The sequence below is a fragment of the Callospermophilus lateralis genome, chromosome 1 (genome assembly GCF_048772815.1).
Source record: "Callospermophilus lateralis isolate mCalLat2 chromosome 1, mCalLat2.hap1, whole genome shotgun sequence".
Lineage (NCBI taxonomy): Eukaryota > Metazoa > Chordata > Mammalia > Rodentia > Sciuridae > Callospermophilus > Callospermophilus lateralis.
In genome coordinates, this window is record NC_135305.1 from 178,048,308 (window position 1) to 178,075,518 (window position 27,211).

Sequence of the window (27,211 nt, forward strand, 5' to 3'; positions counted from 1 at the left end):
GAAATAGTTTCTGGGAAGAAGATTTTCAGGTAGTGAGAATATTGGGTTTTCTAATCAGGAAAAGTGACTTTATTTGCCAGCCTGGCGAATATGCAAATGTGGTCTGATTCCCACACATCCTGAAGCATTTACTGATAAGAAGCAGCTAATTTGAAACTATCTTTCTTATTAATCTTTAATTACTCATTACAGAAATATCAGAAATTCATGTAATAAGAAGAGTTAACTAATTACATTGGGCACCCTTTATCAGTCAAGATTTATTGTTCCGTTAACAAAACCAATCGATTGAAATAATCTATGTAAGTTCATTAAGATATACAAACAGTGTCAACTCAATAATGAAGAGAGGGTGATTAAGATAATTAAAAGTAGACATGCCAGTCATTTGCTAACACTTAAGAAATTTTCTATTTTATTTTTTTACTCTACCCCGAATTGCCCTTTAAAGAAAGAAACTCTTTGGAGGTCCCATTAACCTTCACAGTGCATCTGTTGGTTTTCAACATAAGTAATCAATTTAAGACTGTTCGCATAATTATTGTGACAACCAAAAGACACTCTGAACTCTTTTATTTGAAGCATCACTAGTAGAATCATAAACATTGTCCTCTAATGTGAAAGGAAAAGGACCTGATAATCTTAGTGAATTTAGATTAGAAGGCCAAGGTCATAAAGGAACCATTAATTTGTAGTAACTTTTCACATGGTTTGCTTTTTGATGTAGGTAACATATGTAAAAAAGGGGCACTTAACCACTGAGCCACATCCCTGGTCCTTTTATTTTTTTAAATTTTATTTTATTTAGGGACAGGGCCTCACTAAATTATTTAGGGCCTGGCTAAGTTGCTAAGGCTGGCTTTGAAGTCATGATCCTCCTGCCTCAGCCTCCCCAGCCGTTGGGATTACAGGCTCCATTGCGCCCCGCCATATGTAAAAAATTTTAAACAAGTCAGAAATGTTTTTAATTCCCTTCCATTTGGCACAGCTTCTTCCCAATTTTTCTCTATATATAAACCCACATTTTTCTTCAAAAATTGATTTATACTTTAGAGAATATGCTGCAAATTGCCTCTATACTCTTACAGCAATTAAATGTGTCTGAATAGCAAGGCATTTCATCACATATACAGGGCATCATATGACGAACCAGCCCGCCTTTGCTGAACATTGTGCTGTAATGGATCTATTTTCTAAGCAAGGGAGCTGCAGTACACAGATTTTTCATTATTTGAATGCACTGAATGGAATGTGTGTGTGTGTGTGTGTGTGTGTGTGTGTACTTTTTTTTTTCTTTTTGGTACCAGGGATTGAACTCAGGAGCACTCCATCACTGGGCCACATCCCCAGCCCTGTTTGATATTTTATTTAGATACAGGGTCTCACTGAGTTGTTTAACACTTCACTCAGTTGCTGAGGCTGGCTTTGAACTTCAGATCCTCCTGCCTCAGCCTCCTGAGCAACTGGGATTATAAGCCTGCACCACCACACCCGACCCCCTGGAATGCATATATTTTTGAGGGTTCTTCTATGGAATAAACTCTAGAAGTGACATTGCTGCATCAAAGGGTATGCCCTGAAGTTTACCAGAATGTTCATCAGCAGGGTGTAATGCCTACACACTTTCCAGCAGTTAGAGGGTCCTAAATAAGAGTAGATTCCTACTTAGCAAGTTTTCATTTATATTCCCTCCTATTATCTCCCCCAACCCTCAGTGCCTCTCACCCCTTTTTCCTTCTATTATTTTCCTCCCCTACTTCCTCCTGTTTCTACCGTGCATAACCACTCTCATAGAATGGTATGTAATCCCAGTAGCTGGGGAGGCTGAGACAGGAGGATCATGATTCCATCTGCTTAACATGGTCACCCACTTCCTGTCCAAAGCTTGACCCCACTGCAGGTTCTTGCAGGCGCTCAAGGATGGAACATTTGCAGTTTCATCCCAAATGCCCTGCAAATCTCTTTGAGTGCATTGTTCTTGTGGGCTAGGTTCCATTCACAGGAGGGGACATCATCACTTCGCTTTTCATTATCCCTTCAATCTTCCCTTGCTTGCTGGTAGATGTTTGAGGAGACATTTCAGTGTTTTAGGATAAAAGTAAAGACAGCAATCAGGTTTCAGTGTCAAAAGCCCCCGTGCACTGTAGATTTTTGTTTGTACAAATCAAATTTGTCATTGTCATTTGATATTCATTGTCATAAGGCAGGAGGCCAGAGGGAGATTTAAATGGCAGGGAAAGACTTTCAGTTTTGCATTTTGTTAAGTTCATCGTGAAGCCCCTCTTATATATTACGCCGAAAATCTTCTGATCCAGATCTTTCCAGAGAATAAACATAAAAAGGATAATATTAAAAATTGTTTTAGTTTTGATGGGCAGGGTATTACAAAAATCCATCTAAAGCTATTGAACTGACTGCATATTGAACTTGCAAAAGAATAGGTGAAATGTGAGAGCGATTTTGTCCGAAGTTAAGATTTCAGGTCAAACCACTGGTGCATGAAAAGAGATGTCTCTGACAAGAGAAAAGGCATATTTTTCTGATTCACTTTGAAGTCCAACTCCAAGCCATGCATTAAATGAACAATATTATCATAAAAATGAGGGTGCTAATTCTGATACTGACACTTGGAAAATGATTTCATAGAAGCCTAAGCCGTGCATTAAATGAACACAGTATTAACTGGGCTGATATCGTGAAATCAATTGAAATGCCTCCTGCAGCCCGCGCCTGTGCAGAGTGGAAGAGAGAAGAGCATGATTTGTTAGTTCATCCCGGAACTTTCTGGTGCCCTGGTTTTAATTTGCAGAATTTTCTTTAGAACTGTTTCTCCAGTGCTTCGCCTGCTGTGGATTTGCCTTTTAAAGTAATCGATTCCGTATTGAAAGTATGCGGATGGTATTTTCTTTCAGTGCTCATTTGTTCTACTAATTACGTCCAGTCATGTTTCAAATTACATAAGAAGCTTTTGTAATGCAAAAAGATCCCCAGCATGCCTTGTGTTGGTGAGCATGGTGTGGGCTCATCTGCTTCATTACATAATCCCTACACATTTTCCTTCTAAAGGTTATTTAATCAAAAGTGCACCAGTAAAACCATAAAAATATTTAATGGAGTCCCAGCCATTTTGCATCAGTTTCTTACATTACACGAGCATGCCAACATTTTAAGAACATGGGGTTTTTGTGGAACTTTGGATTCTCTATAACGTACCTACTTTCTTCTTGTTTATTTATCTGTTTTTTGAAAGGGGTAGAGATTCTCATATTATTTTTTGTCTCTGTGCCAACTTTTATTTTTTTCCTGGCTTTGTTCCTAGTCTTTCCCATTAGTGATCTTTTCTACAATTGTCCCCTGTCATTTCTTTTTTTTTTTTTTTTTTCTTTTTTTGGTACTGGGGATTGAACGCAGGGGCACTTGACCACTGAGCTGCATCTCCAGCCCTATTTTGTATTTTATTTAGAGACAGGGTCTCATGGAATTGCTTAGTGCCTCACTTTTGCTGAGGCTGGCTTTGAACTTGCGATCCTCCTGCCTTGGCCTCCTGAGCCGCCCTTTTGTTTCTTTAGTCTAATTGATTCATTCAACAAATGCTGTTGAGTAGTCTGTGTGAAGTATTCTGGGGCTGCCCTTGTAAATGGTGAAGCTGGGTTGACTCTCATGGCCCTTGGGGGTTTTGTGGGTGGGTGGGTGGGGGTATCAGGTGCTGTTGCAGCCAGGCCAGGAAGCAGGTGCTCATGGAGATGCAGTGTGGCCAGTGCAGTCTCTGAGAGAGGGTGGAAGGGGACAGAGAGACAGAGCATGCAACCAGCTGGGAACTCAACAGTGGGTTTTTGGAAGAAGTGTTGACCAAGTGCACACTTCAAACTAAGTAGGTATTAGGCCTGTTCAATGACCTAGGTCAGGAAGGGAAGCAGAAAGGGTCAGGGATTGAGGAGCCAGAGGCCATTTGCAGGTTGTAGGAACTCCCATCTCTACTTCCTTTTGAAGAAGTGCCTTGTGTCTGGAGCATATTGGGGTAGAGGTGAATGTGGATGGGGTAGGGGGTCCTAGGGGTAATGGTAAAAAAAAAGTGAGACTGGACTGAGAGTCAGGTTATCAGACAAGTCTGGTCCACCGCAAGGAGGAACTGGGGCACCATCTGGGGTCCATGGAGGCACGTGGAGGCGTCAGCTTCAGGGTGATGTGTTAAGACCCTCCTGGCGGTCTCTCCCTTCCTAGCTGGGTCTTTCTAGGGGACTGATGATTTTCTGTTCAGCCTGAAAGCTGAATTGTTTTCACCCATCAAGTCCAGCATGTGTCATTATGCAGGGCTCAGATTCCTCAGTAGCATCCCAAATCCAACATCCCGTCCCTGTCCTTCACTGTCCTGTCTTTGGGCTCCAGGATAGTCAGGCTAGTCATTGAATGAAAGTTAGAACTTGCCGTTGTTCTTTTAAATCATCCTTGACCTCCTCACTGAGGATTTTGCTGTGTTCATAAAAGAGGAGATGCAGGGACTGTTTGAAGTCGTGGGCAGGAGTGGGGAAAAGGAATCTGGAGATGGGTTCCTTGTGATCACAGAGTTTGATAGTTGATGGGAGGAGAGTGAGAGTTCCCTAAAGAAGAGGGTCGTGGAATGTAGTCTAAAACCCAGGAGCACCATGGGTTTGAATCAAGCCTGGTTTTACTCCTCAGTAGATATCCCAGATAAGCCCTTTTTTTAAATCATGAAAAGAAAAAAAAACAGATATTACCTTCAGATGCAATGAGCATATTGATTTGTTAATGAAAGTTAGAAAAAAAAATTGGTTTATAATCACTCCATGATGAGGATCATGAGCAAAGTTAGCCAGTGTTTTTCTTCCCTGGTACATAGTAGGTGATTCGTTAATATTCAGTGAATAGATAAAGGCAGATTCCTTCCTGGGAGGGGGGTTTGGAAGCAAACCCTCTGCTAGAGACCTGATCCCTGGGAAGGACCCTGTGCCCCAGGCACCCTGGGTTCCTGCCTCAGGCATTTAGACTGTCACTTGTGCCCAACAGAGCAGCACCTTGTCTCTTCCTCCAGAGGAGGCATGTGACCCCATGTTCCCCAAAGTGGGTCACTTTACCACTATCCACCCCTCCTGCTTCTTCCTTAGCATTGGAGGGTGTCATCTATCAGCCTTTCTCTCTTTACACACACGGCTCACATATCCACCTAGTCTCTTTTTCTGAGCACCCTGTGTGCACAGTTGGTGGCCTTCTTTCTCTTCCCTACAGGTGGGTCCTATGCCGACTATCAAATGATCTCATCTCATCTTCACTTGACGCAGGAACAATGAGAATCCATGTTTCCCCAGCACAAAAACATTGACGTGCAAAGAGCTGAGATGCTTTGACCCTGGTCGCCCAGCCAGTGGGTGGCAGGCAACACCAGGGCTGGAACCGGGCCTGTCTGCCTCAGTTGCTTTAGCTCAACTGTGCTACCCTTGTGTGAGTCAGAAGAGGAAATCCAACCGGGGCTTGGGGGAAGAAAGCTGACCCTGGGCCCAGGCCTTGTGTGTCAGGTGGCAGTTCCCAAGCTCTGTAAGTGGTGGAAGCTCTTTGTTTATACCCTCAGCACGTGGCTGGTGCGTTGGGCTGGACCTTCTCCAGGGCTGTCTGGACCCTCTCCTGTCTTGCCTGCCAAAAGACTTTCCCTATTTCCCAGAAATATGCAGGAAGGACTAACTAACTACCTTGGTGGGGGTGGGAGGAGAAGGTTGAGTGCTTCTTTAGGCTCAGTGGGAGGGAAGTAAAAGAAAATCACAGAAGAAAGTGCATCTAGCCAGTGGGGACGTCCACTGAGGCTTCTTCTTCCTGAGACTACTCATATCAGATTACTTAAGTAGGAATGAAAGAGTCTTGTTTAGAAGGCCTATGTGTCTTCGGGCTAGAGGTGAGCCCTCTTTAGTTGTATATTGAGATAGCCATTGTATCAGTATTTCACCAAATAGAAATCTGGGGCAACATTCATCAAAATGGACAAGCTCAAAGGTTTCCAAATGGTGAGTGGCTAGGGATCTGGAAGCAGCTTCACCTGCAGGGCATTCTTGGTGTCCCTTAGGGAGGGGCAGTGTGATGTGCATGCTCAGCCGGCCTCTGAGATGCAGCTGCCTGGTGCTCAGGGCTCTCTTCTACCCGTGGCGGAGCCCTGCTCCCTTTGCTGAAACAGACCAGATTGCTCGGCATAGCTTTCTCCCCATGCAGTCCAGGGAAATTAGTGAAACTGCAAGCTTCGATGGTGCCACTAACAAGCTGGCTGGGGTTCAGAAGAGCAGATTCCTCTCCTGTGGCCATGGTGTGCTCAGTGACAGCAAGCCTGGTTTTGATTACCTCACATGTACTTCCCTGATGAGGGCAAGAACCTCTCAGTCCTCTTTGCTTCTAACCCCCTTCTGTGATTCCCCCATATATACAGACATCTGCATTAGCAAAGTCCTTTCAGATCTGATGTCTCCATGGATCCCTGCAGGGGCCCTAAGGGGCTAACCAGAAAATGACTTGACACCTTCTCTGGGATCAGAGAGGTTTAGTGACTCCCCCAAGGCCACATGGCTGGGGAAGGACTTGGACCCAGGTATCCTAAGCCCCCAACTCGGAGTGTACAACTGCACAGGTCAACTTTGAGAGTGTGTGCTAGATAGAATATGGTGAGGTTTTAAAATTTGTCTGGAAAAAATGGAAGAATAAGAGGAGGGAGAATCAAAGAGGAAATCTCCATTAAGAAAGTTACGGCACTAAGGTACAGAGCAGCTGGACAGAGTTTGCTTCAGCATGCGAGCATCTAATAATCTCGTGTAAGGAGCCTGGAGGAAGCAATTTCAGTCTTCGTACAGTGGTTCGGTGGTGTCATCAAGGACTCCTGCTGGCTCCACCTTCTGGCTTCCTCCCTGGGCTTTAATTTTCATTCCTGCCACCTCATTTTGCTAAATGGCTGCTGCAATTTCACAATAGTGTATCAAGGAGGAAAGAAGGGGCAGGAATATATATGTTTTTCTTTAACAGTAGGACAAAGTTTGATTGAAAGCACCCAGAAAATTTCCCCTGATGTCTCACTGGCTGGGATCCTGTCACCTGAACAGATAGCTGGTGATGTCCAGGTTCAAGTCCAGGAAGCCTGACCTACAGACAGACAATTGGCTGAATCAGTTGATGCTTCAGGCCTTTAGGAAAGGGCGTACCATTACCCTGAACCAAATCAGTCAGCAAAAGAGATGGAGGACAGGGGAACGGTTGGTTCTTCACAACTCCCAGTGTATGTCTGATATGGATAAGAACTGTGGAGAAGTTCTCCTTCACGTTGATCTGCACAAATGCTTCTGGGAACCTGCGATGACATTCCATTTATTGGACAACTCTCACTTCTCAATGGCAAACTTCAGAATTGCATAAATATATGCAATGCGGGGGGCAGGGGCAGGACTTAGGATTGAACCCAAGATATTTTTACCACTGACCTATAGCCCCAGTATTTTCTTTTTTAATATTGGGGATGAAACTGATACCACAGTTTACTGGTGACAAGTTCTGCTCCCTCACATGTTGAAGTATAACATGAGAGAAGCATGACGAGGGAAGCATATAAAGCAGTTCAGCAGTTTATTTGAAAAGAGGTAACATTTCCCAGGAGAGAGAAGGGGGCCATAGCTAGTATCCCCGTATCCCAAGAAGTGAAAGTCTTCTGTCTCTTTTATAAGTCCTAGATTTTCTTTGTTCTCCTCCTCTCTTCCCCCTGTTCTCTCTCCTTTCTGCATACATGACTAGATCAGGAGATGTTCAGGTGGGATGGCCAAAAGGTGTGAAGCAGATGGTCAGGGGTAAAAGCTGGATGCAGCAGCCCAGGACACATTCATTAACAACTTTTACAACTCCCTGTCGGGAGGGACAATTCCTGGGCAGGTTTCCTTAGCAACAGGTTGGAGCAGGGGCAGGTTATCTTGATAAGGCTGGAGGAAGGGCTCTGAAGGCATTTCAATCCCTCAGGGGGCAGTCTCCAACTTCCTCAAATTGGCCTCCTTGATCCAACCTGACTAGATTTACCTATGTATACTGACTCCCTATCTAATTCTGGCTTCAGAACCCTGGAGCACTCAACCACTGAGCCACATCCCCAGACCTTCTTTATATTTTATTTAGAGACAGGGACTCGCTAAGTTGCTGAGGCAGGCTTTGAACTCACGATCCTCCTGTCTCAGTCTCCCAAGCTGCTGGGATTACAGGTGTGCACCATGGCACCTGGCTACAGTCTTTTTATTTTTTTATTTTTTGAGTCAGGGTCTCACTAAGTTGCCCAGACTTGACTCGAACTTGGAATCTTCCTGTCTCTGCCTCACAAGTGGCTAGGATTAAAGGTGTGTGCTACCACACTCAGCTGCATAAATACATGTTTTTCCTCTATGCTTCATAAAAGGATACTTAAGCCCTAAGACTTAGATGAAAATTTTAAATTGCTTTCATATAACCAGAAACAAAAATTAGAAAGGGTGTAAAAATCAAATGGATGGGGAAATACAGAGACTGGAAGGATAAAGGGGAAATGTTGGGCTTTGAGATCCTATGGGTCAGACTGCCTGGACTTGCACCTGGACTCAAATCTGGACTCTACCCTTTCCTTATTCCCTATGCTGTCCCTGCTCTTATTGGCTTAGGAATCCTCTGTACGTGAAGCCAATGATCCCAGCGGCTGTTGCAATCAAATTTGTCTGTCATGTCACCCAAGCTCACCCTTTATTTTACAAACTCCTATTTACAGCCCCACCATGATCCTTGCTGACCATAGTCCAAAAAGCCAAGTTCCTTAGCCAGACTTAGTTCAAGAGCTGGGCCTATGAGAGATGGTTTGGCCTCTTCCTTCAGGCCCTCTGGGTTCTGTTAGCCCATAAAGTAGAAATGCTATGATATTGTCATTAAACAAATGGTCTGTGGGCTCCTCCTGTGGGACCAGCCCTCTCTGTGCCACAGGGAACACACCGAGGGACCAAATATGGACCCTCAGGATGTGGTACCACCTTTTGGTAGGGAATGCAGGCAACAGGAAATTTGAATTTATAGGGAGTATATAGGAGAAGGGCCTAAACCAGTGTCTGACCAGAGGAGGTGAGAATAAGCTGACCCAGAGAATGATCAGGAGTTAGTCAGAGAGGGATGATGTCAGAGACAGGGCTCCAAGCAGAGGGCCCTGTGCTGGAAGGTCAGAAGGAAAGGATAGGACTTGTCATAGGATAGGAAGGGAATTAGGGCTGATCAGAATATGTTTGGGGGAAGAGCTAAGGAATAAAGATGCTATAATGATCTTCAAGGCCCTAGGAAGGTTCATCTGCAGGGTATGGGGAAGCTATGAATGGGTTTGACAAGAGGTGACATGAGCAGATCCATCTATCAGAAGGACCGTCTTAGCTACAGTGCAGAGAATGAAGCTTGATTAAAGAAATAAAGATAAGAACACTTCAATTTCTGCCTCCCAGTTGTAATGTTTAGACAGAAATAAAGGATTCATATTTTAGGGAGTCCGGAGTCAAAAAAGCTGGGAAGGCAGGTTGGCAAGGCAGGGTAGGGGGCACCACTGTTCAAAAGCCATGCCATGACCAATGCTTTCATGCTCTTCTAGAGCAACAGGAGAACTTCACGGCCTCTCCTTTCCTCTATTCTGTCCCCACTTATGTGTGACCCATGCATGTGTCCTTTTGTTCCATGAAGCCAAAGACAGGAGTTAGAGCTGTATTGGCCAGCTTTGGAGTGGTCTTTAAATCCCACCTGTCAGCCATGCCCAGGGAACTTCCAGGGTCTGGGGCCACCCTAGGAAGATGGTCAGTTTAACAGCGTACATCCTGAACCTCCCATACTCTCGCATGGGCTCTAGAAGCTTCTTCCTCAAATAAGCAAAGAAAGATGTTTGTTTGGAGCCCGTAAGTTACATGGGGTGCCCATGGGAAAGTCATTTTATGTGAATAAATTGGGCTGCTCTTTTTTGGTGTTGGTGTGTCCTTCAATTATTAACTGGGACCCTTTGATTCCTTAATTAAATGTTTTCTCTTGGCTGTTTCTTTCCTTCGCAGTATAACAAGGAGCTTCACTACGTGGAACCTTGCCTGAATGGAACTTTGGTGCAAGCCGACAGGACAAACAAGGAGGTAGGGGCTGCTACTGGGCAGGAACATCAGGGGACTGAACACCCCTGTCTCCTCACTGGGAACAACAGGGATTGTTTCCAATAGATCTGGCTTAATTTAGAAATCTCATCAATGTGTTACCCAATCATTGTGGCCTTTGGAGCTCTAGGATGTAGAGTATTTACTAAGAGTATTTACTAAAAAAAATAATGGTGCTAAAATAATTACATTGAGTTCAGACCTTTGCTAGTTTGGGAACAATTGCACCTATATACTTGCTCTTGCTCCAGGCACATGCAATGTCTCCTTGACACCAATGATGACACCCTTGAAAAAGTATAATTCTTGCTAAGATTTCAAAGAAAATCAAACTTACTTGTTATTTCCATGGTTGTACTTGTTACAATTGATTAAGTCATCATTGGGCTAGTTGTTGGAGTAACTCACCTTGATTAGGGGTAAGCTTTACAAGAAAAAGGATGGTACTACTTGTGTCCTCAGTGAATCCTGTGTTCTATAAATATGTGTTACAAAAGCAAGATATGTTAGAAGAGAATCTTAAGAAATGGGATAGGAGTTTCTCTTGCCGTTAAGAGCATTCCAGAAAAAATTCCTAACATCCATTTCTATGAAATAAATCCTTTTTCCCTTCAACCACATTTAAATCTACCAGTATAGCAATTACAGCCCCACTGAACCGCCTCTACCGGGCCAACTGAGTTTGGGTGGGGTGTATAGTTGTGGCTGTAACCTATGAGACTTCATGGAACTCACTTCTGCCATTATCTTTATTATTTCACTGGACTTTCTACATAGGGTTTTTCTCCCCATTCATGTGGGGGCTGAGGGCATTGACTGAGGTAGGCTTCTGTGGGGCACTGGAGAGAACCCCTGGCTTAATTGAGGGATAGCATTGGTGCTATCTTAGCTGTAAGCTCTTATTTTGGGCATCTCTTAAGGAAGTGAACAAAGGAGAATTAGGAGAAATTCATTTTAGTTTGGACACAGAGTGAGAGTCAACATCTGAGCTTCAATTTTTTTTATGGGGGGGACACCTGAAAATTTTACTTTTAGGAGGCAGAAACAAGGGCATAGTTGTTCAAAGAACAAGTATATCCTGGGAATGTTGATTTGTAGTTTTTTTCTAGATTTAGGTAGGAAAAATCAGGTTTCTGTAGAGACTTTTCTGTTATTTGGCCATTGCCTGGGTAAGGACCCGTTTTCCAATGTTTTAAACACTGTTTTCAAAATTAAACAGAAAAGACACTTAATTGATCCAAGCCTTCTTCAGGGAGCTTCCTCGAAGAACTAAAGGTAGTGTGATATTTGGTGGTATGAAGTGTTATTAATTTAAGCAATTTGTTAGAGGAAGTGAGAAGATTTTATTTAAAATCTCCTTTGAGTTTATAGTTATTGTGCACTGGAGTACTGGATGTAAAAAATAATCCAGAGTTCTGCTTCTGCCAATGTGGGACAGCCATATGTCAATCAGGTCCTTCCCTTTATAACAGTAAAACCCTGGGCATAATGCCACAAACAAGTATGGAAAGACTCCGAAAGATGGAAAAGAGAAGATGATCTATCTAGGGGCCTTTGGACTTAAAAACATGCAAGTGAGTTCCCTGATTTCCTTATTGACCTCCACATATCCTAAATAGAACATTCTAGAGACACCCCCCCCCCCATGTGGATCAATACCAGGCATAGTCGAAAACAAAACAAAAAACAAAAACCTCCAAGAAAATCCTGTTTCCCCTAGCTAAAGGACCACAAAAATCTTTGTGACAATACCTTCCACACTCTAGCCAAATACCAGTTAACAACCATAGATCAACTCTCCTTGGTTTCTGTGGGACTGAACAGCAAATCGATCTTTGGCTCACACACACACACACACACACACACACACACACACACACTTGGTCCTTGGTCCTTGTGCTGTACCTCAACAGATTGACTAAGAAAAAATACTCAATAGGATCCAGAGTTGCATAGTACATAATCCATAATGCTCAGAAACACAAAAGAGAAGGAGGAGGAGGAGGAGGAGGAGGAGGATTGCTAGTCATCCCAAGAATCAGGAAAATCATGACATAAATGAGAAAAGAGAATTGTAACAGAAGCCCATATCAACATGAATCAGATGTTGGGATTATAAAATTACTTCAAGACCAATTATGAATTCTCTTGAAACAAATGAAAATACAGAATATCTAAGCAATACAAAACTAAATGAATATTATTGAATGGAAAGTTTAAACACCAACATGAAAAACCCTTGGATCAGCTTGGTAGTGGTGAAGATGACAGTAGACAGAATCAATGAACTTCATGAAAGATCAGTGGGAATTACCCAAACTGAACAACAGAAAGGAAATAGACTGGGAAAAAATGAACAGTCTCAGAGACATGTGAGACAATAACAAAATAGTTAACCTTCATAATATCAGAGTCCTAAGAGATCAGAGAATAGGACTGATTAAGAATTTAAGGATATATTAGCTGAAAACTCCCCCAAATTGGTGAAAGGCATAAATATACATATTCAAGAGGTTAAGCAAACTCCATGTAGGATAAACCCAGGTAAATCCATGCCAACACACATCATAAATATAATTAGACAAAAAGTCTTGAAAGTAGCCAGACAGGAAGGACACATTGTTTATATGAAACACCAATTTGAATAACAGAAGATTTCTTATATGAAATCATGAAGATCAGAATGAAGAAGTGTAGTATTTTTCAAGTTCCAAAAGAAAAGAATGACCAATCCAGGTTTCTGTACCAGTGGCACTATCTGTCACTGGGTAATAACAAATTAATTAATAATATTAAATAATTAATAACAAGTTAATTAAAGAATGAATTAATTCTTAGCTGTCTTTCAAATTAATTATTTAATTCTTCTTCAGAAATGAAGGTGAGTTAAAACTATCTTCAAACCAAGGAAAACTATGAGAATTTGTTGCCTACAGATTTACCCTTAAAAAAATGTCTAGAGTAAGTACTTGAAACAGAAAGAAAATAACAGAAGAAGGCTTGGAACTTTAGAAAGAATAGTAGAATAAGAAAAAAAAAAAACAAGGAAACTTAAAATAGAGAATGATAAGTCTCAGGAGATTCTCCAATCACATTTGATTGTTGAAGCAAATAACACTGATATGGTGCCAATCTCTGTTGGGGAAATAATTCAGACAGTTATATTTTAAAAGAGTGGGGTTAAAGGGAACAAAATAGAAGTGAGGTTTCTACATGTAAATGGAAGTAGAAAATGCTGACAACAGTATGCTAAGATAAATTGCATATTTATATTGTAATACCTAGAGAAATCACTAAGAAACAATACAAAGAAGTATATCTAAATACTAATTTATAGGAATGTCAGAAAAGAGAAACAGAGGAATAAGAAACAGGATAAATAGGAAAAAAATGAAGATTTAAATCTTAATACATCATTAATTTCCTTAAATGTGAATTGTCTAAATATACTAGTGAAAAGGCAGAGTGAGATTTATTGAGTGGTTTAGAAAAAATGCAAACAAATAAACATGATCCAATCATATGCTGAACTACAAGAAACTCACTTGAGATTACAGTAACATAGTATGTTGAAAGTTAAAGGAAGAGAAAATGTACCATATAAACATTAATTATTTAAAAAGCAGGAGCAATTATGTTAATACCAGTTAGTCTTCAGAGCAAAGAAATTTGCTATTGACAAAGAGGAGCAATCCATAATGATAAGAGGATCGATTCCTTATGAAAACACAACAAACCTAAATGTGCTTGAATCAAAATACAGGGTTGCAAACCACAGGAAGCAAAAACTAATAGAGTTGAGGGTAGAAATGGACAAATGTATGTTATAATCGGTGACTTGTGAATTCCACAGCCAGCATTTGGTAAACTACCTGACAGAAAGTCATCAAGGATATAGGAAATCTGAACACCATCAACCAATAAGATCCAATGACATTTTGAAGAATACCTTCCCCCAAAGCAGACTCCTTTCCAGCACCCATGGAGTTAACCAAGACAAGAAATATCCTGGTTCATAATACAAACCTCTAACACTTAAAAGATTTGCAATTGTACACTGTATCTATTCTAATAATAGTGAAATCAAACTAAAAGTCCACACCAAAGACAGCAGAAAAATCTCCACTTAGAAATTAAACAATAAACTAATAAATAATTTAAGGGTCAAAGAGGAAGTTTAAAAAGTATAAAGCTGAATGATAAACAAAAGACCAGATATCAGAAATTCTGGAACATAGCCGAGTGCGGTGGCATAAGACTTAATCACAGGCACTCGGGTGCCTGAGGCAGGAGAATCATGAGATCAAAGCCAGACTGAGCAATAGTGAGGCTGGGGTTGTGGCTCAGTGGTTGAATGCCCCTGAGTCCAATCCTCCCCCCGCCCCCCAAAAATTGTGGAGCAAAGCTATAGCAATGTTGAGGGATAAATTCATAGCATTAAATACTTACATTAAAAAGAAAAAGGTTCTAAAATTAATAATCTAAGTTCCTACCTCAAGAAATTAGGAAAGGGAGAACAAAATAAAACCAAGGCAAACAGAAGGAAAATCATAAGAGCAGAAATAAATTAATTTCAAAACCAGAAAAATGGTAGAGGAAAGATTAATAACACCAAAAACTGCTCCCTAAAAAAATAATTAATAAAACTGATAAACCTCAAGCAAGACTGACAAAAATAAAAAGAAGACAACTAATATCAGAAAAGAAATGAGGATCAATATAGTCCTGCAGCCATGAACAAGATAATAAGGGGATATTATAAACAACTTTATATTCATGAATTCAGTAACTTAGAAGAAATGAACCATTTCTTCAAAGACCACAAGCTACCAAAATCAAACCAAGATGAAATAGATAACTGAAATAGTTTTATAACTATTAAAATAAGTTTAATTCATAATTTTAAAGCTCCCCTGCAACCACCCCCCGCCCACCAAATTTCTAGGCCCAGATGGTGTCATGGAAAATTTTTACCAAGCATTTTTTAAAAAAAATTAATACCACTCTTGTATATGTCTTCCAGGAAAATAGAAGATGGAATTCTCTCCCCCACATGCATCCTTTTATAAGGCTAGTATTTTTCTGATAAAACCAAAGACAGTACAGAAAAAGAAAACTAGTGACCAATATTCCTCATGAACTTACATGCAAGAATCCATAACAGAATATTAGCACATAAAATCCCATGATGTATATAAAGAGTAATTCACCATCACCAGTATGGCTTATTCCAGATATGCAAGGCCAGTTTAATATCAGTGGCAAGTCAATCAATCAATGTAATTAACTGTATCAACAGGCTAAAAATGAAAAATTATATGATCATATCATTGATTCAGAAAAAAATTCATAAAAATTCTAGTATACACTCATGCATTTATGATTTAAAAAAAAAAACATCTCTAAGTAGGAATTGACAGAAACTTCCTGAAATTGATAAATATCTACAAAAACCTACATCTTATATCAAACTTGGTGACAGTTTAAAAGCTTTTTCTCTTAAGACTGGGAACAGGTAAGGTTATTTGCACTCATACTCTCATTCAATATGCAAGTTTTAGCTGTTCTAAGAAAAGAAATAGAAGGCATGCAGTTCAGAAAAGAAGAATTAAAATTATCTATATTTTCAGGCAATGTGATGTATATATGGAAAATTTCAAACACCCTACACACACACACACACACACACACACATCTCCTAAGAACTGATAGGTAAGTTCAGCAAAGCCTTATGTAGAAGGTTAATACAGAAAATCCAATCATATTTCCATATATAAGTCAAATATCTCTTATCTGAAATGCTTGGGACTGAAGTATTGCAGATTTTGTACTTTTTTAGATTTTAAAATATTTACATAAGTTTGTTGGTTGAGCATCTCTAAATTGAGATTCAAAATCCTAAATGCTCCAAAATCTCAAAAAAAGTCTAATTTTGAAGAATTCTGAATTTCACATTTTTGCATTAGGAACACTTAACCTGTTCTAACAGTGAACACAAGGATACCAAAATTTAAAATGCAGTCCTATTTACTGTCACTATAATGTAATAGACAAACATGCATAGGCTGTGTATTCTGAAAATTACAAAATGCTCATGAAAGCAATCAAAGACCTAAATAAATAGACAGACCATGTTCATGGATGGGAGCACTCATTATTGTAAAGACATCAGTTCTCTTCAAATTGATCTGTGAGCTTAATGCAATTGCTGTCAAAATCCCAGAATTTTCTGTAGACATGGAAAATAACATTTTAAAATTGGCATAGAAAGGTATAGACCCTAGAAAGTAAAATTATCTAGAAGAAGAAAAATAAAGAAGTAAAAAAAAAAAAAAAAAAACACTCAATGATAAAGCCTATTATATAATCACAGTAACCAAGTTAATGTGCATTAGTGGAGGAATATAAGTGTAGATCAATGGACTAGAACAGAGAATACAGACCCAACATTCACACAAATATGCCCAAAGGATTTTTGACAAATGTGCAAAAACAATTAAAGGGAGGAAGGATATCCTTTCCACTAAAAGTCAATGGAGCAATTGAAAATACACAGATAAAAACAAATCAACAAAAATAAAAAGTAACATTGATCTAAATCTTACAATTTGAACAAAATTTAACTCAAATGGATTAGAGACCTAAATGAAATGTAAAAAGTATATATGTTTACACACACACACACACACACACACACACACACAGAACTATTACACTCTCTGGAAAAACAAAGAAGAATATTTTCAGGATCTAGTGGTAGGCAAAGAATGCTTAGGCCTGACACCAAACTTTCAACTCATAAAAGGAAAATTTGAAAAAGATTGTTTAAAAAATTAAAACTTTTGGCCTGTGAAACACTTTGCTACGAGGATGAAAAGACAAGCTATTGATTGCGGCAAAATATCTGCAAACCACATATCTGGTAAAGAACAAATTTATAATATAGAAGATAGTCTCAAAAATCAACTGTAAAAATAAGCAACCCAATTGGAAAATGGACAAAAACCACAAAGAAAAATTTTACCGAAGAGGATATGCTGATGGAAATTAAGTACATGAGAAGATATTCAACATCCCTAGGGATATGCAAATTAAAACCACGACGAACACTTAACAGAATGGCTGTAATCGAATATAAAATGAATAAAACAGTAAACACCAAATAATGATGAAGTAATGGAGAAATGGAATCATTCTTACGTTGCTGGTGGAAATGTAAAATGGACAGCCCTTCTGGAAAATAGTCTGGCCATTTCTTTCAAAATGAAGTATGCAATTGTCATATGATTCAGCAATTGGAATCTTGGACATTTATCTCAGAGAAATTAAAACTTATTGGTACATTTGTGAACATTTATTTTCAACGTTTCATGGACCTTCCATTGAAATAAAGAACAAAAAAACATTTTTTCAACCATAATCTTCTTCCAGATTCCTATATATGAAAATGTTCATAGCAGTTTTACCACAATAGCTCCCCAAAACTAGAAACAGTTGAGTTATCCTTCAGTGGGTGAATGGTTAAACAAACTATGTTATATCCATACCATGGAATGTGATTTGCCAATTTAAAAAAGAACAAACTATTGATACACCCCACTTTGAGTGAAGCTTTGGGGAGTTTTGTGAGTGAAAAAAGCCAATCCTAAAAATATGCTGTATGATTCCATTCATACAACTTTTTTTGAGTGACAGAATTATAGAAATAGAGAACAGATTAGTGGTTGTTAGGGTCAGGGAGAGGGTAAGGACAGGTTAGTGTGGCTATAAAAGAGCAACTGCTTTGTATCTTGACCATATCAATGCTGATACACAGGTTATGACATTGTACTATAGTTTGCAACATGCCATTAGAAAATACCATGTAAAGTCTATGTGGCATCTCTCTTCATTATTTCTCACAATTACATGTGAATCTATAATCACTTCCAAATACAAAGTATAATTAAAAAATAATCAGAAGTATGAGAAGAACTCTTTTAAAAGAAATTATATCAAATTAAAGTGAACAGTTGTGTAATATGTGTTAGTTGTAATTTAAAGGTATTGAATGTATTTCGTTTTCCAGTGGCAACAAGTTTCTATGTTTGAACTTGTGGGTATCTTTATTTGCAGAAAAATCTCAGCACACAAAGCACTTCTTTTTCTTTGGTGTCTCAGAGCCATTTTAAAATAAAGGTGAGCTCCATTGGTTCACCTGAACTGATTTCCATTTTTATCAACAATTTGATGGTAGGGAATATATATTCCGCACTTACTCGGTGGAACATAACAGAGATCTTCAAATCCATAAAAAGAAAAATTCAGATTTAGATATGCTTTCCTAACTGCAGTTTCCTGGTGGAGAAGACCCATACCTAGGGCTTCTGACCTGATGTCAGGAGTTGTTCCTTTTCCTAAGTATCTTTCCTATGTGTCTGCCATAAATTCTGATTCTGCTAAGGCAGGTGCCTCATTGTGTGAGGAGTAGGGCAGCCCAGTCAGCAGCCTGCCTTTCCATGCCTTTCAGCTGTCTGTGCCTGTACCTAGGAGACAGGCCTGTATTGGCAGACTATCTGGTTATCCAGGAAGAAAAGATTGTGTGAAACCAGGCCAGGGCCTCTGAGGTAGATGGTCCGTAGGAACACCAATGAATGGCCAAATAGATGAACCATCTGAGAGAGGCTTAGAGTTGGAAAAAAAAAAGTTTCTTTTCTTTCATTCCAATAAAAGATCCACAAAACATTGAAAATGAATGCATGAAACCCAACACATTTTAATATAATCAAGACAATTTGAATGAGATTGTGGGTGAAATTATCTGGTTATAGGGTTGGCAGTCTTCTCTGATCTATTTCTGGCCAGTTACCCTAAATGACAGTTTTTGAGGCCACTCTTTTGCATTCGTGTGATGGGGATGGAGGATTATGAAATTCTGTAGAAACTGATACAGAACTGACCATGTGACGGTAGGTGTTAGCCTTCCATCCTCTGAGTTAAGTAATTTTGAATAGAATGTGCCAAATTCTTCCGGATGTTTCACTCTTTAATCAAAACTTTAATGTGTGACCTGACACGTTCTAATGGCAGTCAATATACAAGATTCTTTCCACCCATACTTTTTATTTTATGATTGGTGGTCCCGTACAGTTTTTTTCGAGTTACTGAAGGGGAATTGTTTCAGCCAGCTTTTCTGCTGATGTGACTAGAAGATCTGACCAGAACAATTTTAGGAGGAAAAGTTTATTTGAGGGCTCATGGTTTCAGAGGTCTCCATTCTTTAGGGGTTGAAATGAGGCAGAACATCATGGAGGAAGAGTGTGGCAGAGGGAAGCAGCTCACATGATGATCAGGAAGCAGAGCGAGACTTCACTCTCCAGAGACAAAATACATACTTCAAAGACATGCCCCCAATGCCCACCTCCTCCAGCCACACCTCACCTGCCTCTAGTCATCATTCAGTTAATCTCATTAGGGTATTCATCCATTGATTGGGTTAAGACTGTCACAACCCAATCATTTCTTCTCTGATCTTTCTTGCCTTGTCTCATACGTGAGTTTTGGGGGCACCACATCTAAACCATAACAGGCGTGAAAGGGACTTTAAGAAAGGGAGATCTGAGACGATTATGTCGTGTACCTTTGGACAAGTGACACCCAACTCTGGTTTCACCAATCTTTCAGGTAACCCCTGAAAGACTGAAGCTAGGTCATATTAATTAAAACAACATTCTATAAAATTCATTTTCAAAACGTGGAAAGGGAGTGAGAGGATCTCAGTATAATATAGAAGACAAGGTGAGACTAAAAATGGTGGTCTTGGTCAAATTGGGTTGTGCTGGGTCACAGGTTCCCTGTTACTTATCTTGAAATGGCCCACAGCAACTCATCCCTGGACAAAGGATCCTTTGGTTCTATGAAGTTTTGGGTTTTGTCTTTTCAAGATATTGTTTACTGTCTGGAGAGAATTTTGCTTTGCTGATTTATATACCAAACAACTGACTTTCTTTTCTTTAAGGAAAAAAGAAACCATGACAAATTGGGTGAGCCTGGAGTTCAAATATAGAATCCAAATGAGTAAACTCTCCTTGTAATCTACTTCAGACCTTCTGAACCATTCATCAGACCTTAAAATGAACCTCCTGTGGTCTCTCTGCAGGGAGCAGAGTGGGGAAGGGGCAGGAAAGAGAGTGATATGGTTTTTCTCTGGTTTTGTAATGAAGATGTTCTGAAATCCACTGAATTTCCTGGCTCTGTTTAGGATTCATTTGTGAATATTTGTTGCCAACCCCGCCGATCCTAGAGACCCATGTAACTCTCATTTTCCTTGGTAGTTTTGATCTTTTCCTGTGAGACCAGGAGACGCGGAAGTTCATGGACTAACAAAAGTACATCAGAGTTCCTGGATTTTCCCCAGTATTGTTTCTTTCAGCCTGAGTTTGTCAGAGGAGGCGATCGAGGTTGTAAAAGGTCTGCCTTACATATCCATAAGGACATACAATGTGGTTTGCCAACAATAAAGGGGTGTTTTATGAGCCATAAGCAGAAAGTAGGCCTTCTGCATAGCAGGAAGCATTTTGGGCTCCAAGAGCAGGGGAGAAAAAGTATGTGGTAGGATCAAATGCTAACCCACTTTATTCAATTCAAAACTAATAAACGGTAGTAAAAATTGCATTGCTTTTTAAATGTTGTGTAAGAAATAAATTACACAGAGAAAAGTGAAGAAAAACCAAAATAAATTCTAGATTTGAAATAATTTAAATAATTTAACATAATATAGTTCTAAGCAAAAATAAGGAAATGAAGGGTGTGTGTGTGTTTACATACACATATATACATATTTATCTCTATGAAAGAGTAACAATGGTGTTTAGTTGGGTTAGAATAAAACTAAATCGCAATTAGTATTCTTTGTAGTTTCTATTTTACTTGCTTTAAGATAGAAGGAAAGAAAAAGAAAGGGGAGAGGAAAGGAAAGAGGAAGGAAGGAATGAAGATGACAATTCACTAGGTACACATGATATATTTCTGCATTCTTAGAATGTCTGCTCTGAGCCCAAAATCCGTTTGCAATGGGAAATAAAATATTGAATAATTAGTTCTTATTACTGAAAATAAAACAAATATTTAAAATAAAGTATTTCTTTTTTTTCACTTTTTAAAATTTATTCTATTTAGACCTAACATGACCGTATCATGTATTTTGATATATTATACATACATGGAGTCTAATTTATTCTAATTAGGATCCCATTCTTGTGGTCATACATGATGTAGAGTTTCACTGGTATTCATATATGAACATAGGAAAGTTATGTCCAGTTCATTCTATTGTCTTTCCCATATCCATTCCCCCTCCCTTCCCTTCATTCTCCTTTGTCTAATCCAATGAGCTTCTATTTTTACCTTCCCAACTCCCTTACTGTATGTGAGCATCTGCATATCAGAGAGAATGTAGTATGAGTAGGTTGGTTTGGGGGAATGGGCTTATTTCACTTAGCATGATAGTCTTTAGTTCCATCCATTCACCAGCAAATACCACAATAAAATAAACTTTTTCTGTAGGACTGTAAACATAAACCCAGTGGTTTCTCTGTGATACAGAGGGTGTCCTTTCTACTAATTTTCAGATAGGTTTTTCCATTTGCAAAACAGCTGATTTCTGCTTAAAAAGGTTAAGAGAGATGGCCACATTTTAAATTCATTTCATCCGTGGGCTTAAATTAATTAAACTGCTACTACCTTATAGCGATTTGAATGACACACAATGCAAAATATTTGCTAATTCCTGAAGGATAGCTTTGCTGAGTTTAAGTTATCAAAATGATTGTTTGGGGGATTGTTTCTATGAGAGATATGTCCCAGGAACTCTGTTCACTTACTGCCTTCTTTATATTGTATTATCTCTTTATACTCACTTGATAAATTTCACTTAATGGACCATAGCCAAGCTTCGATTGGAGAACTATCTAGATTAGTCAGTAGATTAGCCAGTATGTGACAATGTATAGTTTGTATTAAAACCATCAATATGGTGCAGATTCTTTTTTTTTTAATCTGCAGTTCACTTTAGTGTGATAAGTGTGATTCCTTCTCTGAGTCTAGACTAGATGTCAGCAAACTTTTTTTGTTGAAAGTCAGTAGTAAATATTTTAGACTTATGGGCCATGAAGTCTCTGCTGTAACTACTCAATTTATAATAATAGCCAAACAGCAGCCATAGATAGCACATCAATGAATGGGCAAGGCCACCTTCCCATAAAACTTTATTCACAAAAACAGGCAGTGGGCCAAAAATAGCCCATGAGCCACAATTTGCCAATCATTTGTCCAGACTGCAGAAAAGATTAGAAGTCTGTTATTAAATAAAGTATTTACATCAGCCTTTGGTTACTATCTTTCATAAAAGTGCACACAGAAATCAGTATTTGAGAGTATGACTAGGTTGGGTAATATTCCTTCACTCTTTTAACTCTTGGCAAATGAAGATTTGGGTTGGACTTTGACCTCGGATTTGAATTTCTATCTATCTGTAATAAATTTACCAGTTAATTGATTTATGATTTCTCTGTTCATCTGAATTTAACTGGCAGGCAAGAAGACATGGATATATGTTGTCAATAGAAGTAGATATGAGAAATAATGTCAGTAATAAAGATAGCATTTTACAATTGAGAAAATACCTCTTGATTCGATACTCATGATTACCAGTATGATTTCTAACTTATACATTTGAAGTCCTGGTCTCAGCTAATCGGCAGATGAAAGGATACATGGAAATGCTTAAATGATCTATGCAAGTAAAAATAATCAGCAGGTGTCGAACTACATCCCTAACACTAATCTTAAGATTCCAAATACTCTCCTATTGGCCTAGCCCTCTGAGCAAGCAGCATTTTCTTTCTGACATGGTTTGATACTCTCCTAGTCTTCTAAAGTTATGCCCCATTGAGTAAACCCTAATTCAAACTTATGTGTTAAAAGAGTAACATTCAAATAGGATGTGACGGGGGGTATTTATGTGCTACAGTATCTTTATACAACCTTGATAGAACAATTGTCGTTTGCATGAAACTTAAAGTGAAGAATAACATAGAATATTGATCATTATGCATTTCCACTTATATGAGAATTCATTGAGATTTTTTGAACTTGGACTTCTCTAGGTCTGCACATGGACAGATCTCTGGCAAGTTCTTTCTCTCTCCTTCTCTCTCTCTCTCTCTCTCTCTGTGTGTGTGTGTGTGTGTGTGTGTGTGTGTGTGTGTGTGTGGTTGTGGATGTGGGTGGGTATGTGGTCCTCCTTGGTTCTACCACTCAGTAAAAGCGGAGACTTCTCAAGCAAAAATCTATCTTAGAATTGCCTGGCTGAAATCTGATGTACTCTTGCCATTTTCCTGTTTCAAGCCAGGAAACATGATGGAGACTGCCTCCGGTCCCCAGGCTTCCAGTGACCATGCTTTGGTGTGTCCTGGGACAGCTGCTTGCCTGAGCTTCACCTCGGCATCTGGCCAAACACACAAACTGCCCTCTTCCCAGGGTTTCTGCCCTGTCTTGATGTCTCAATGTCTATGGCATGTCGAGGTAGCACTGATGGAACTGCTCAGAACTTGAGACCCCAGGGAGTAGTCATTTTCCCAGAGACACTCAACATTCCTTATAAAGGCTGATGCCTCTTTACCCAGAGCTCATGCCGCCATTCACTGCCTGGACTACCATGGGCGAGCAAAGCTATTTACTCGAGATGGAGCCTTTGAACCCTCCCTCAGTGAGGATTACTCTTACCTGATACATGATTTTAACCAATTTGGCTATTAACTATGATGGGAGAGCAACTGGGTGGAGAGTGGGGGGGGTGGGGGGCAATAAGTACACAATAAGTACACTTTTCAGCACTGTCATCTCAAGAATGGGTGCTTCCACTTACCTAGATACCCAAAACCTAAACCTGCATGCCATCTTGGGTCTCTCCCTCAGTGTCCAGGTCCCACTGATTTTTCCTCCTCCATGGTCTCTGACCTCTCCCCTCATTTTGGCTCCAGCTGTCCCCTCCCCATTTCCCATCATGGTGGTCTTCCCCTGCATCTCTGGGGAAGTGGCCTTCCGGCAGAGATGCCTACATTCCTGACCTCCAGGTAGACAGACAGCACTGACTGCATAGGGTGAGTGAATGGGCTTCTTATCCTGCTACTGTTTAAAATGATCTTGAAGACCAAAGGAAGAACAAGATGTTGGCAAGCTGGGAGCTGAAAGAATGGGGGCTAGTAGCCTCATGTTTGAGGCTGGGAGAGGAAAAAATGTTTAGATAAAATTACCAAAGAAAACTCAGAGCCCTAGAGCCTGCATTTCTAGGCTTGTGAGTTAAGTTATAGTGACATATGCGTATCCCATTGGAGTTCCAGTTCAGCCTGACAATTTTGAGTCTTTAGGGATGAATTTAAATTCTCATCAGTAGGTCCTATTTTGGAAGGAGGAGGTGAGTAATTTTAGAAGTGAAAGTGCCTACCATCAGGTTCGTGTAGCTTGGAGTCTTGGCTACGGTGAGCAGCTCTGAGGCAAGTAGTATGTCACTCTGAGCCTCTGCAAGCCTTTCCCATCCACAGGATGAAGATCGGTATACCTCACCTTTATATCCATCACACAGGGGTTCTGGGGAATCATGAGATATCAGCTTTAGAAGTGTTTTTCCCAGTTCCTTGCAACTTAATGAATTCCAGGGATCAGTTATGAACTTAAGCCATAATGATTATTAGTGCCTTCTTTTTTATATATATACCTTTATTTCACTTATTTATTTTATGTGGTGCTGAGGATCAAACCCAGGGTCTCGCACGTGCAAGGCGAGCACTCTACCGCTGAGCCCCAACCCCAGACCTATTAGTGCCTTCTTAAAAGGTATTTTTTACCCCCAAATGGCTAAGGTATAGAAAGAGAGAATGTATAAAAAAACAAGCTGCAGGGGCTGTAGATAGAGCTCAGTTGGTAGAGTGCTTGCCTTGCGTGCATAAGGCCCTGGGTTTACGGCACAAACAAACAAGCTGCAGGTTCCCAGACAAGCACTTCCTAGGGCATCCTTCCCATGGAGACGAGTCGTCTACCTTTTGACAGATATAATGGAAACATCCATTCTACTAGGCAACACAGGCTTTTCATGATTTCCCAAGTACTTAGCTAAGGATAAAGTGGATCTTCACCTTACAAAGTGGCACAGAAATAGCTCAGCACTTTGATTCACAAATATGCCCTTGGCCATCAGTAAACATACCCATCTCTGAGCAGAATGTGGCTGCAGGATGCACAGCACCCATCCCCCTCCACAGATCACACCAGGGACTTGTAGCAGAACAGGGGCTGCCCCTGTGGTCAGGAGGCTCTGGGTTTTAGTGGCCAGCATCCAATGTCAGAAACTCTGCTCTTGTATGTTAGCTATCTGGCAGCTGTCATTGATAGGAAGACATCAAAGAAAGTGCGATGGGCAAGAGGTGCCCTCCCGTGCATTTTGAAATCTGCCCCATGGAGTTAACTTTGCAGGTGCAGCTGCCTTGGCTGTTCTATTTATAACCGTCAAGAACATTGCAAATGCGATGAGGATAACAGGAGTACACGCATGCCATCCCCTTACACTTGGGGTGCAGCTCCTTGCTTTCCAAAGCCTCTTCTTATCTCTCCTTTCATTTGTTCATCACAGACTCTGTGGGAGAGGAAATCAGACCCTTGGAGCTCATATTTGATAATGGATGAAATGAATCCAGGGTGACTTGCTCAGAATACAAAGGTGTTAGGAGGGAGCATATGAAGTTGCTATTTTTGCAGATCCCAGAATGGTCAAATGTCAGCAATTTCATGTGAGAGCAGCCTGCAAGTTCAGGGTTTCTATTTGATGTGGCTATGGCTACTCTGTATCATGGGAGGTGATATCATGTGGAACACAATTGGATTGATCGTGCTGTGGATTCCATTAGTAGGGAGCTGTATGTGCATGTACATGAGTCTTTTTTTGTTTTTGTTTTTTTCCTTCCTGGTGCTTCAAGTAAATAAAGTAACTTGTTAATAAGAAAAAAAGAAGTTGGCAGCCCAAACAATAGGCTTTCATATGCAGATTATTCCGTCAAGGCTGAAAAACAACCTTGTGGCCTGTCTTCTAATTTGATAATTATTTCTGCAGAATTAAGCCTGTTGCCAATCCTGCTTGAAATGAGCTATGAGAAATCACTGAAGCTTTCAGTGCTGAGTGATTTCACTCTGTGCTTATCCTCAGGTCTGGGTCAGGTCCTCAGGTCTGGTTCATCCTCCCATCTCGGCCCCCCAGTCACATGGCAGAGCCTGTGGGTAGGAGGGGCACTGCCAGGGTCTCTGCCTCAGCTGTGATCACTGAACCTGGGGAAGACTGTCCAGATGCCAGGCTCAGACCCTGTGCTGCTGGCACAAGCTGGGCATGGCCCCCAAATGGTCAGTCACATAGCAGCCTGAAGCACTTCAGGATCCGTAGTTGGTCCTGAAAGCATTTCCCAGGAAGGAGCTGTTTTCTCACCAATAAGGTACCAGTGATGCTGCCTGTCACCTCCTGGGGTAGGGCCTTGGAACAATGGAAAAGACCACCTGGGATTTTGCTCTCTCTCTCCTAAAACCTCGGAGCATCCCTGGCTCTGTGTTTGGGCCAAGCTGCTAATTCAGGAGCCTCTTCTCCATTAAACATGCCCGCTGCACAAACAGAAGGTATTTCCACTTGGGTAGCTGTCTTTCTTATCTTTAGAGAGAGATGTTCTTCTGTTGGTAATACTTAAAAGATTTGTCGGAAGTCTAGCAGCTTTCATGGGTATTTACTTCAAACTCTTGCTGGGTCGAGCTGGATTGACCTCATTTAGCAGCCAGCTGAGTCTTGAAGGGGCGCATCCTACACACATCAGCTCGCCCTGGTGGGAGCTGGTTTCTCATTATCATTCCACGGCAGGGGTCAGAAGCCCCAAACCCAGCTTTTGTGAAAGGACCAGTTTTGGGATCTGCCAGCTGCAGAGTAACCAAGATGATGTGGTGTGCTGTGAGGCACGAGGGAGCTGACTTATAAATCCAGCCTCCTG

The 27,211-nt window shown here is 40.3% G+C and overlaps 1 protein-coding gene across 1 annotated transcript in view; it reads left to right on the plus strand.

Moving 5' to 3' along the window:
• Positions 1–27,211, plus strand: part of Cacna2d3 (calcium voltage-gated channel auxiliary subunit alpha2delta 3) — an 870,922-nt gene that overhangs the window by 390,545 nt on the left and 453,166 nt on the right. The window contains exon 9 of the mRNA XM_076868261.1: positions 10,062–10,136. Coding sequence (XP_076724376.1) covers positions 10,062–10,136 — 75 coding nt within the window. The remainder of the gene's footprint in view (positions 1–10,061; positions 10,137–27,211) is intronic.